This window comes from Bison bison, unplaced genomic scaffold, assembly GCF_000754665.1.
Source record: "Bison bison bison isolate TAMUID 2011002044 unplaced genomic scaffold, Bison_UMD1.0 scf7180017864304, whole genome shotgun sequence".
NCBI lineage: Eukaryota > Metazoa > Chordata > Mammalia > Artiodactyla > Bovidae > Bison > Bison bison.
Window position 1 is genome coordinate 9,724,542 of NW_011494876.1, and position 12,969 is coordinate 9,737,510.

A 12,969-nucleotide genomic window follows, 5' to 3' on the forward strand; every position below is an offset into this window, starting at 1 on the left:
TGTTATCTTTTTCATCTGGAATAATTTTGTATGAAAAGAGATACCCAAAACAAAAATTCGATTGTTTGAATTCTCTGTAAATAGAAATGTCAAGACTGTGTGTGTGTGTGTGTGTGTGTGTGTGTGTGTGTGTGATTGTTCTACTTAAACTATGTTTCTCAATTATTTTCCCCCTTATATCTAGTAAACATGTATTTGCTTCTGGGCTGCTGAGAGTCTGAGTTGTGTCATTATTCTTTTTATTTAGATAAATTTAACTACACGTTGTGGAAAGGACAGCTTTTAAATAAAGGAAAGCTTTTGTGTTACATTTCTCTGAGGTCAGCCACTCGTGCTTTTTTGCCTGTCAAGCTGTAAGTATGTTGTATTGTAAGAAAGTAGAATTAGTTGCTAATTATTCAGTTCTTACTTACATTTAAAATTTGCTTTTGTTTTTCTCACATTTAACTTTTACTTTGATCCATAAGAACTTAAATATAAATACTGATTGGTTTTTTAAAAAAAGATTGATTTGAAAACTTGGAAACAGGTTAAAAAAAGTTCTCTACTTTTCTGTTTTGATTTGCAGATAGGCTAAATAGTTATATATATTCATGGCATAAAACTTTTTCTTAGTGATTTAAATATTAAAAGTGATTTTTCAAAGTTTTGTCCTAAGTAGATAGGTTTTTTTTTTTTTTTTTTAGCAATTTGAACATAATAGACTGAAAACAGCTTGATGTGTGAGTTTAGTTAAAATTTATAGGCTGTTTTCAGTCCTTTGCAACATAAGTTGGAATTGAAAGATTTAAAACGATCTTTTGCTACACCACAGTAAATGTTATGAGCCCTCATAAATGGTAGAAGAGCAATTTAACTGTTCATACTTGAATTGCCTTTAATTAAATGATGACTTTTTATCCTTTGTGGCTGATAAAATTGGTATTAGCTTCTGGCTTAAAGAAAGAAGGTTGGTAATATTGCTGGGCTATTTAGCTACCTGTATATACATGTGAACTTCACATATCATATATCAAGTATGATACTAATAAATATGCTCATTTGTATTCCATCCAGATATCTGTGTCTGAGAGACAGAGAGAGTGACTGAGAGAGAGTTATTTTACTAGAGTTAAAAATACAGATAAAGCAAATAAGCCTTTTCAATTTTCTTTCAGTCCTGAGAAGTTAGATGTTGAAACAGTTATGAGTATGGATCAACTGAAACAGAAAATCCCTCCAGCACTATTTTATAAGGAAACTTACTTTGGTCCAAATGAAGGTAGAGCAATTTAATTTTATTACAATGTATAAGAAGCAGACTTGACATGAATACTAACTGTGTATTTTTTCTTATGTCAGTTTTGAAGAATGGAATGTATTGCAGCCTTTATGAAGTTGTAGAAAAGACAAGGATTGGAAGTAACATGGAGAGTTTGCTGCAGAAACTAGAGAAGGAGAAACTTGTGAGTTAAAGGTTTTCAGATGTTCCTCCTTCTTCCTTAGAAACATTCATATTAACAAGTGATTATGATAATATTTCAGTTTATTTCATTTTTGCCTCTGAAAATACCACGAAGTCTCTGTTGCTGCCATTTGGTTAAAAGTGTTTTATTATGGCCTTTGGTGCTATTCTTTTTTAGCCATGACACTAGATCCTCTATAGACTTAATCTTTTCCATGAAGTATCTTGATTGTGTTTTGTGACTGTGATATTCAGCAAGTACTTACTATCCCATTTTTATGCAGGGTATATAGTTTGGTAAAGAATGAGACAGGAGACTATTTCCCTGGATTATGTGGTGAATGGAGTTGCTCATTTGTTTCAGTAGAGACTGTGCTGTATTTGAAGATTGAGAAAGAACAAGGCCCTTGATGAGGTTGAAAGTATAAAAATATTAGAGGGTAAAGTGGTAGAAAATAGGGCTAGAAAAGTGTGTAGGGGCTATGTTGTGCTCAAATGTTTGTACATTTGGACTTGATACTATAGAAATAGATTTTAAAGAATGGGATGAGGTTTTGATTATGTAGTGTGATCAGAGCTCTGTTTTGAAAATTTACTTAGGTTTCTCTGTAGAGAATTAATTGAGAGGGGAGATGAGGTAGGAAACTACCATTTAGAGTGAATGGTAGGTGTGATGAGAAAGGATAAAGAAGAGATCAATTTAAGGGATATTTACTAGGTAGTATCTAATTTAGTGCATATTGTGTATATTGAGTTTGGGTGGAGGGATTACTAGTTCAGGCATCAGACTGTGATGGATTCAGAAATGAATAGAAAATGGTTATGTGATGCTACTATGTATAGGTTAGTTGAAGGAGAGGAGGTGATTGCAGGAAAGAGTGGCTATTCCAGGATTTCTGTTAACATGAGGTAGGTGAGCTTGTGTTCAAATGTTTAAGGGACATTCCAGTGGCAAAGAATAGAGAGAGGTTTTTTTACACAAGTATGCTGTTTAATACAAAGTTTTCAGCAGTCGTCTTTTTACTCCTCATTTTTTGAGCCTCGGTTTCCCAGTAGTCAAATGGAAAGTTGGATCAGTGATTTTTTTTAGAACTTGTAACTTTATAGATGACTACATAGAATTTCATTATATGGTTATACATTTGCTTAATCAACCCATCATTTATAGGTGGGAGAGTCAAATTATGTACAGAACTTATAGGCAGAGTTTGTACACTTATTAGCAATAACTGTTTGAGACCAGCTATAAACCTGTAGGTTAGGCATCTTTGAACACACGCATATGCACATTTACATATATATGGGCATTCGTTTACATTTATCTTTGTGTTTCTTATCCCCACCCCCCAAGCTCATCTGTGATACAAGCTTTCCTCATGATCAAAATCTATTCAGTTCCTGAGTTCATTAAGTTTAAGTAGTAAGTTTGGATATAATAGAATATTGAGTTATCCAAATCTGTTCAGTTCTTGAATTTCATAGAATGCATATTGTGAATCTTGACATTGAGGAGTTTATCACAAAAGTACAACATCTGTTTAGTGCCTAATAGTGAAAATCAGGATAGGAAGGATACTAGCATTTTGTTCTTCACCTGAGCAAGTATAAGGTTAGGTTTGTGGAGGACTGGGTCTTCCCAGAATCAAGAAGTAAAGTAAGATCCTCTGTCTTAGAAGGCACAGGCATTCCATAAGGATACACCACATGAATCTAATGAACTGACATTTTGTATAGCTCCCCTCTTTCCTGCAAGCCCCATTGGGAATTATTCTAATTATAGCTATATCCTTCATAGTTGTCGTAATAATGGGAGGTACATTGGGGACTCTTGGGTTCTAAATAATTTTATCCTGAATATATACAGGAGATATTGTGGATCAGAGAGATTTAGTGAACACCTCACAGTAGGTAATACATGTGTTGGCTCTCCTTTGCTCTATTTCATACCCTTAGGGCAATGCATCCAGACTCGGGTCAGTTACTCTATGCAAGTAGTTGGACACTCCATAGGCAAGGGGTGAGATGATTTTTCCTTCATAAAGCGAAGGAGGCAGCTATTTCCCTTCTCTCCTAAGAAGATATCCTTGAAATGTAATGAATGTTAACTCCAACCTTTGGTGAATAAAAACTCTTCTGGAGCCAGTTAGCCCTCTTGGACCTAAATACCTAGGGAGATAGCTAGCTCTTCAGTCTTCCAGGCACCTTGGGACTTAATCTAGGAACCTAATCTACTGTAAACTTTTGTGTGCTCACTTAGCACTTTTAGGGAGATAGCAGAAATGTATCCTTTTGGATCAGAGTAGTTAACTAGGTAATTGTCTATAGATGTAATTCTTAAAATGTGTGAAGAGTGTAATATTTCTGGGGCAAATGAAAACAAACATTCTCTATGTACATTTCTGCATGTCAGAAGGCTAGGGCTTTTTGCAGGGACAAAGAATTCAGCAAAGTTGTATTTTCCCACAGGGATATTTATAAGATAAATAAAATACTAAATTCTCTTTCAGTTGATGGTCAGTGAAATTAACTCTTTCAAAAAAAGCTATTGAAGTATACTTGATTTATAATGTTGTGTTAGTTCCAGGTATACAACGCAGTGAAGTCAAATTCTTAAAGTTGACTTTAGTATAAGAAAAAATATGAGAGAAATGTTCCTAAATTTGAATATTGTCTCTGATATGAATATTTTGAGTATCTTGGTGTATGTGTACAGGGTAATTTTCTCTCAGGTATACATGTAGTATATTTGATTTATTATTTAGAAGTAGAATTACTGAATCATAACATATGACTGGCTGTACAAAATAATGCATTTTAAGTGGTTGTACCAGTTTATACCCTCAGTACCAACAAATTCCCATTAACTTACATCATCATAATTGCTTGATATAGTCAGACTTTAAAAGTCTTTTAATGTTCCATTGCCAGTTTTTCCTTTTCAATGTCTTGTGGTTTTTAGTATGGTTATTTACAGTATTGTGCAAGTTTCAGTTATATAGCATAGTGATTCAGTATTTTTTGCAGATTATATTCCAATATAGAGTGGCTTGTGTTTTTTTTATTAATTTGAGGAGTTTCAGATTTATTTTGGGAACTGATACTCAGCTGTGTGCTGTAATTTTTTTTTCATAATTTATACTTGCCTTTCTACTTTATTCAGTGTTTTTTGGAGAATAGATGTTCATAACTGTAATGTAATTGAATTTGTCTGTCTGAATGTTAAATACTGTTAGTGACTTGTTTAAGAAATCTTTTCCTTGCTCCTAGATCTTACAGATACTATTATCCTACATTTTTTTGAATGTTATGATTTTTCCTTTGGTACTTAGCTTTTTTTTCCTTAATATATATGTATTTTATTGAAGTATAGTTGACTTACAGTGTTCCAGAAGCACAGCAAGGTGGTTCAGTTATACATATACACATATATTATTTTTGAAATTATTTTCCATTATAGGTTTTTATAAGATACTGACTACAGTTCCCCATGCTATACATTAAACCTTTGTTGCTTGTTTCGTATCTGTTTTTGTTTTTTTTTTTTTAATTAGAAATCTAGCATTCTATTCATCGGAGAAGGCAATGGCACCCCACTCCAGTACTCTTGCCTGGAAAATCGCATGGACGGAGGAGCCTGGTGGGCTGCAATCCATGGGGTCGCTAAGAGTCGGACACAACTGAGCGACTTCACTTTCACTTTTCACTTTCATGCATTAGAGAAGGAAATGGCGACCCACTCCAGTGTTCTTGCTGGAGAATCCCAGGGCCGGGGGAGCCTGGTGGGCTGCCATCTATGGGGTCGCACAGAGTCGGACATGACTGAAGCGACTTAGCAGCAGCAGCAGCAGCATTCTATTCATACTAAGTCAAACAAGTGGAATCAAAATGTCATAAATTTTTGTTAAGCAAAAATTCTTAAATTTTCTTGAATATATATATATGTATATAATACATATTATTTATATACTTGTATACAAAAGTTTTTCTACTACACTTGATAAAGGCTTGAGAAAGAACATCAAAAAAAGGGGGGAAATTGGAAAACACAAACTAAATGAAATGGGAACACTGAATATGAAGTAGAAAAAGTGAAACTAGGTAAAAAGTAAAAGATTATAGTCCAGGTGTTTTTAAACATAACTGCTCATTAGAAAAATATCTGGAGGGAAAAAAGCAATACCTGGGCATTTGTATTTTTCAAAAAATTGCAAGATAATTCTGATATGCATCTGACACATAACTTTTTAAAAAATATATGTATATGTATTTTTTTTTAACTTTTGTGTGATACAAGACACAAAAGAAATCCAATCTCATTTTTTTCCCCAATATGAATCTAACAAGTTGTTCCTGAACCTAAAAATTTACTGAATAGTGCATCCTCTCTCCACTAAGAAGTCTTGATATCAGGTAGGGCAAATTGCCCACTGTTTTCATTGTTTTTGGAGTGTTTCGCTATTTGAGATTGGGATTTTTTTTTTCTTCCCCCCAAAATTTAAGAATTGGTTTACTTTTTTCAAAAAATCTTAGAATAAGCTTGTTAGTTCCTCACCTTTCCTGCACAAGAAAAAAATCCCCATTGGAATTTAAAAATTGAAATTGTATTAAATTGGTAGGTCAAATTCAAGAGGATTGACATCTTTGTGATATGGTCTTATCCATGAACAAAGACCATATCCATGTGATAGGGTCTTATCTTCTCTCAGAAGGGTATTCTTTTAACAATTTTATAATTTTCTGAATACAAGTCTTGCTCATTTTTTGTTTTATCACCAGACATTTTGCTTTTTTTGATGCTGTTGTAAACAGTATATTCCATTTCAGTACATTTTATTGTGTATTTAGAAATGTAATTGATATTTATGTACCAAAATCATATTTATGTCAGATCAGTATATGAAATTTGAATAATTTGTTCATTTTTGTTCATTCTTTGGGATTGCTCTATATGTTTCATTTTCCAGGAGCACCATTTTTTTTCCCCCTCTCTAATCTAGGATCTCTAGTATGATGTTGAATAGAAGTGATTACTGTAGGCATTCTTATCTTGATCTTCAGAAGAACACTTCTAACATTAACCATTAGGTTGGGACTTTGCAGTAGGTTTTTCATAGTTACCTTTATTAATGTTTTTCCTTCTTTATTTTTTAACCTTCAGTGGGTTTTGAATTTTATTGAATTTTTCTGTATTTATTTATTGAGATGGTTACATGGTGTATTAGAATGACACCAGAGGAACAGAACTGATAGGATATACAGTTGATACTTTTAACAGCTTTGGTTTAAACTATGCAAGTCTGCTGCTACTGCTGCTAAGTTGATTCAGTTGTGTCCCACTCTCTGCGACTCCATAGATGGCAGCCCACCAGGCTCCCCCATTCCTGGGGTTCTCCAGGCAAGAACACTGGAGTGGGTTGCCATTTCCTTCTCTAATGCATAAAAGTGAAAAGTGAAAGTGAAGTCGCTCAGTTGTGTCTGACTCTTAGCGACCCCATGGACTGCAGCCCACCAGGCTCCTCCGTCCATGGGATTTTCCAGGCAAGAGTACTGAAGTGGGGTGCCATTGCCTTCTCTGTATGCAAGTCTACTTGTGTGCAAATTTTTTCATTAAATGTGTACTACGGTACTGCATCATCCATGGTTGCTTAGATCTGCAGATGCAAAACCATGGACTTGGAGGGCCAACTATAAAGTCACATGCATATTTTTCAACTGCGTGGGGGTTGGTTCCCCTAACCCCCACATTGTTCAGGTATCAACTGTATACAGATAGAGATTTATTATAAAGCATTGGCTTTCACAGTTATGGTGGCTGAAAAGTCTCAAGGTTTGTAGTTGGTAAGTTGGAGACCCAGGAGAGCTGATGTCATAGTTTACAGTCTGAATCCAAGTGTTTCAGAACCAGGAGATCTGACCGTTTCAATCTAGGGACTGGCAAGCTTGAGGCCAGGAAGAACTGATATTTCAAATGTAGGAGAAAAACCAGTGTCCCGCCTCAAAGGCAGGCAAGCAAGAAGAATTTCCTCTTATTCCAGGAAGGGTAAGCATTTTTGTTCTAATCAGACCTGCAACTGATGAGACTCACACTGGAGAGGGCAGCCTGCTTTATTCTATATGTGTACCTATCTGTGTACAGTTAACCCATCCCAAAACATCCTCAGAAACACCCAAAATGAAGATTGACCAAATATCTGGACACCTTGTGGCCCAGTGAAGTTGACACATACAATTTATTGTCACACATAGTATTTATCATATAAACTTAATAAGATGCATTTATCTATTTTCTGTGTTAAACTGTTCCTGTGCTTCTGGTTTAGAATACCATCCCCTGCTCTTTAAAAATACTTGGCTTATTGTGTGAATGTTTTGTTTAGGAGTTTTGTACCTGTGATGATGGGTGAGAGGTGTTCACAATTTTTCTTTCTTATATTCTACTGATCTACTTTTTGTAGCAAGGTTATGTAGCTTCCTAGAATTGTAGGTAGTGTTTCCTCATTTTGCAAAAAATGGATGTATATATAATGAGAAGAGTCTGTTCTTTGGATGTTGGGTGGCACTTAACTGTAAAACTGTGTGTAAAATGTTTATGGGTTTATGATTCAATTTTTTTTTAATAGAAAATTCAGATTTTCTCTTTCTTCTTGGGTCAACTTGGGTATATTATGGTTTTATTTATTTTTAGGAAATGTCTGTTTTCTATTTTTAGAAAATGTACCCAGTGAGGATTATTTTTATAGTCTTTTTAATAGCTACTGTGAGCATTTTTACAAATAGTATTTTATTATGCTGTCTCTTACTAGTACTTTTCACCAAAGGTCTGTTGCCTTTATTCATCTGAAGAACCAAATTTTGGTTTTGATCCTCCTTTGTACCTTTGTTTTCCTGGTTTATTAATTTCAGCTGTTAGTTTTAGTCTACTTGGGACTGGTGGTGGTATTTAATTATTTCTGACTTCTTACATAAGAAAAAATGGTCAGTGAACTTTGAGTTCCAGGTACTTTTTTAGTTACTTTCCACATGTTTTAATATGTAGTATTTTTGTTACTATTCAATTCTAAGTGTTTTTAAAGTTTCCATTATGACTTCGTTTGTCACATGATGTAGAGGTATATTTTTAAAATTTCAAATGTATCTGAATACATTTTTTCTTTGAATTGCATTGAAATCAAGATAGGTAATTATTTGAAATTTTTTTGAGATTTGACTTTATAAAACTCTGTGTTCAGTTTTTGTACATGCCCCCTCTGGATTTGAGAAAAATGTGTATTATTTAATTGTTAAATCCTAGGGACACAATTCTGGTTGACAGCTATTTTCTCTCAGCACTTTGACTGTATATGCTACAATGTCTTCTTGCTTCTGTTTTTGTTGAGAGATCTAGTTGTATAGTCTAATGATGGTTTGTTTGTAGGTCATTGTTTTTTTCTGGTTGCTTTTTAAATTCTTTGTCTTTTTTTTTTTTGTTAATTCTTTGTCTTTGATGTTTTACAGTTACATTAAATATATCTAGGTGCTGATTTCTTATTTATCCAGCTTGGTGTATATTTTTTCATATTTATAGATTTATATCTTTATTTCTAATAACTAAGAATGTTTTAGTCATTATCTCACAGACTATACTTCTCCTTCTTTCTCTTTTGATTGACTTCTTAGGACTCTGAAACATCATTCTGTTCTCCCTGTCAGTCTGTCTTGTGTTTTTTGCCTTATTTGTACTGCATTTCTAGTAATTTCATCATAGGTACATTCTAGATTGTAAATTCTATCTTTAGCTGTGTTTTATTTGCTGTTTAATAAATTCATTGAGTTTCTAATTTCACAGAATTTATTTTTAATTTCTGTAAGCTATCTTAGATTCTTTTTGAGATCTACCTTTTTATTTTTTCTTTTTTAAACAGATTTTTGTTAATTCTTTCAGAAAGATTTATTATGTGCCAAAGACTCTTCTAGGAGGTAGAGATTATATTCTGATGTTCCCTTGGTTATGTTTCTTAATTGACTCACTGTTTTAGCCATTTTAAAATATATAGTTAAGTGATTTTTAATGAATTTGCAGTGTTATGCAACCATTGCCACTATCTTTTTCCAGAATATTTTCATCACCCCCAGAAGAAACTTCCTATTCACTAAGCATTCACTCCATATTCTTCCCTCTCCCACCCTCTCCCCCGCAACCAGTCTCTGGCAACTAGTAGTCTACTTCTGTCTTTATGGTTTTTTGTATTGTGGACATTTTATATAAATGTGATCAAGTAATATGTGGCCTTTAGTGCCTTCTTTCACTTAGCATAGTACTTTTAGGATTCATCCTTATCATGGTATGTATCACTGCTTCATCTCCTTTATTTCCCTCTGGATAGGCCACATGCCGTTTGTCCAGTCACCAGTTGTTTCCACTCTTTAGCTATTAAGACTATTGCTGCTGTGAACATGTGTATGCCAGTTTGTGTGTGAACGTGTTTTCAGTTCTGCTACAGTATTTCTTTAAACATTTCATACATGGTATTTTATATATTTTATCTGATGATTGGAAAAGTCTGTTGTCTTTGCTGAATCTCACTTAGGGTATGTTATTTTTTCAGAAGCTTGACAGTTTAAGATTCTGAGCTTAATATTTTATATTTTTAATACTCTTTGTTTTTATTCCTGTAACATTGTCTGGAAAGCCAAAATGTCAGTAGTAGAATCTGGTAATATAAATTCACCGACTGGGTTAATAATGTTTTCTGAGTGCGGAGGAAGCAGTAAGGTGTAATAAATAGAGGCATCAGTACAGAATTCACAGGGGCTTCCTTTTCTGCGGGGTTGAAAAGTGTTTCTTTTGGTTGATGCTACAGATGTTATTGCTGGGGCTTCTTATGAGTTGTTTCTGAGTGTAGAGTCCTTGTGGTTCATGGGTCTCTGGGGACATTGACTCCCTTTAGGGAACTAGAGTCTTTAGGCCACTAAGCCATCGGGGGTTAAAAAAAAAGAAAAAACCTTGGATTTGCGGTGGGTCAGAAGTTAAATAAATCTAATTGTGTTTTTTCTCAGCAACCACAAAACATGAAGCTGTTATTCACGTCTCCCAGTTTTCTGTTCTGACAAACCAAGAGTTTGGGCAAAATGTTAAAAGGGATACAGAAAACATTTTAAGGTTTTAAATCAGAAACAGATTTTGCAGATGCGTTGTCCCCTGTACTTGTGGGTTTTCAAGCAGTGCTTTTATTAAATGTAAATGGTAGCATAGTCACTTCAGCCCTTTAAATTATGGTTCTTACACAGACTTTGTTTACTGGAGTTGTGTCATGGAAATTTACGTAGCACAAGTTTTCTTCTCGAATCCAGAGTCCCTTTGCATTCTGCTGCCATACTCAGTTCTTCCTTGACTGAGTATACCCTTTCTTTAATCCAAAAAACACTGTGAACTATCGCAGCAGTCTGTGAACTGAGTTATTCGCATTATGTTGTTTTCTTTCCTCCAGTGCTATCAAGTTTTCGGTATTCTTTAGGGAAACACTTCAGCTCAAAAGGGTATACTCTCCAGGGCATTTCTGGCTAACTTGGCGTTTTTGTCTTCTTAAAATCTAGCCCTTGATCTTTCTTTCTAGATTTGTCTTAATGTTTCTTCTAGTCTCTGCTCACCCTTGGCCAGTCGTAAGTACTCTGATGCCTGCAAACTGTCCATCCATCATGTTGTAACTCTGCCTTTGCTCATGATGTTGCCTCTATTGAAATGTCTTTCCCACAATCTTAGGCTGTTGGCAATGTACCCATCCTTTGAACTCCACCTGCCATATACTCTAAATATGTTTTCCCTTTCTGTGCTTTGTAAAACTTTTGGAGACCTTTCCTGTCTATCTAATTATTGATATTTCTTGTGTTACTTTCACCACCCAGTTATAAACTCCTTTTGATCAAGGATCTTGTGCTGCTTGTTTCTCACGTTATCTCTGGTAAGGCAGGATTACTTTACATGTGAAAGATGTTCATTACATACGTGAAGAAAGAGATTATAGCAACACTTCGCATTTGAAGTTAGCCTGAGCTCTTGAAAGGCAGCATTTGGTCCTGCTTGTTTCGTATCTCTGACATGTAGCACACCACCTTGGCAATTTTTAACATGGCTTCTGAATTGCTGAGGAAAATATTTGAAGTTTTAGTTTTTGTTTGATTCTTTTAGTTTCAAGGAAAAATGAGCAAGTTGATTTAACAGTTACTTAGAATTCTTTCAGTAATATTTTCTCATTAAAACTGTGAAAACTTAAGGAATTCTTAATTAGTTGGAATCTGGTTCACAGAGAATTGGTAGGGTTTTTATCTAAATCAGTAGCAGTACTTTTCCTTAAAAAGATAAAAACTTTTTACTTTCCTTACAGTTAGTAGGAACTGCTTGCTATGTTTCTGCCTTCTGGTGAATAATAAAGCAAATTCAACTTCTTCTTCCTTCTAAAAATGCAGGTTCTTGTTAAACCTTTGGGAGACCGAGGATACCTTTTTCTTCTCTCTCCTTATCAAATGGTTCCTCCATATGGTAGGTGGTCTCTTTAATTTTTTCTGGTTTTCCTTTAACTTTTTCAAAGTTAACACATATTGCTAATGAATTTCTCTTGTTTTTTTTTAGAACATCAAACTGCTAAGCCTCGAGTTTTACATGCTTTGTTTCTATTTCAAGAACCTAGAGGAATAGTTCCTTGTAAGTTCATTGGCTATCTAAATCTAGTTACATATAGATAACTGCATTTTAGTGCAAATTTTCAGGTAACTTGGTAAGCATTTTGACTTTCTTATACCATGTTTTGGGAAATAATGGAGATATTAAGAGGTATTAACCATATAAAACAAATTATATGGCTTTTTTTTTTCTTTTTCTATGAAAAATTATTTTGGTTTTTATCGGTGTTTTCACTAAACATTGATTGAAATTGTTACAGTAATATAGCTTAGGTTTTCAGGGTTTCTATTTTAAGTTTTTTTTTTAAGCTTAGTTCATTTTTGCATTCAAATTTTAGTAACGTTAAGTGCGTCATGCACTAGCTTACGTATTGAACCATTCAAAATTAATAAGAATCTTCACACTATTTTAGGGAAATTTTTCTAGTCACCATTTCTAAGAATGAACTTTAATGCAAAAGTGAGATTCATGGGAATTTCCTGGCAGTTGACTTGTCAGGACTCTTTCTCTCCCGAGAACCCGGATTCAGTCTCTAATAGGGGACCCAAGATCCTTCAAGACCTGGGGCATGGCAAACAAAAAAAGAGAGATTCTCTATTGTAGCAGTGCAGCGCCTGCCTATCTGCTTATGGGGATAGAGTTCATGTAAAGTTAAGTCTGTTAACATTAAAACAGGAAGGAATGACATCATAGTCTTTCTAGGAGCCTCAGATTTTGCCCTTTTTCCCTGTTTCTCCTTATATTTTGCTTGCCACTAGTTGATGCCTAGGGACATGACAAGGATCTTCAGTGGGCAGGTGTTCTTCCCTTTAAAAATAATATTCCGTAATTTTCATGTTTTAGTTTCTTATTGGCCCATTTTATGCTC

General features: G+C 34.4%; 1 protein-coding gene across 4 annotated transcripts in view; it reads left to right on the forward strand.

The window, feature by feature from the left end:
* The window catches only part of FAM208A (family with sequence similarity 208, member A), a 51,462-nt gene that overhangs the window by 16,720 nt on the left and 21,773 nt on the right, over positions 1 to 12,969 (forward strand). For all 4 annotated transcript variants that reach the window (XM_010851665.1, XM_010851666.1, XM_010851667.1 and 1 more), the window contains exons 9-13: positions 248 to 353; positions 1,158 to 1,261; positions 1,342 to 1,445; positions 11,888 to 11,960; positions 12,051 to 12,122. In XM_010851665.1, the coding sequence (XP_010849967.1) occupies positions 248 to 353; positions 1,158 to 1,261; positions 1,342 to 1,445; positions 11,888 to 11,960; positions 12,051 to 12,122 (459 nt within the window). The remainder of the gene's footprint in view (positions 1 to 247; positions 354 to 1,157; positions 1,262 to 1,341; positions 1,446 to 11,887; positions 11,961 to 12,050; positions 12,123 to 12,969) is intronic.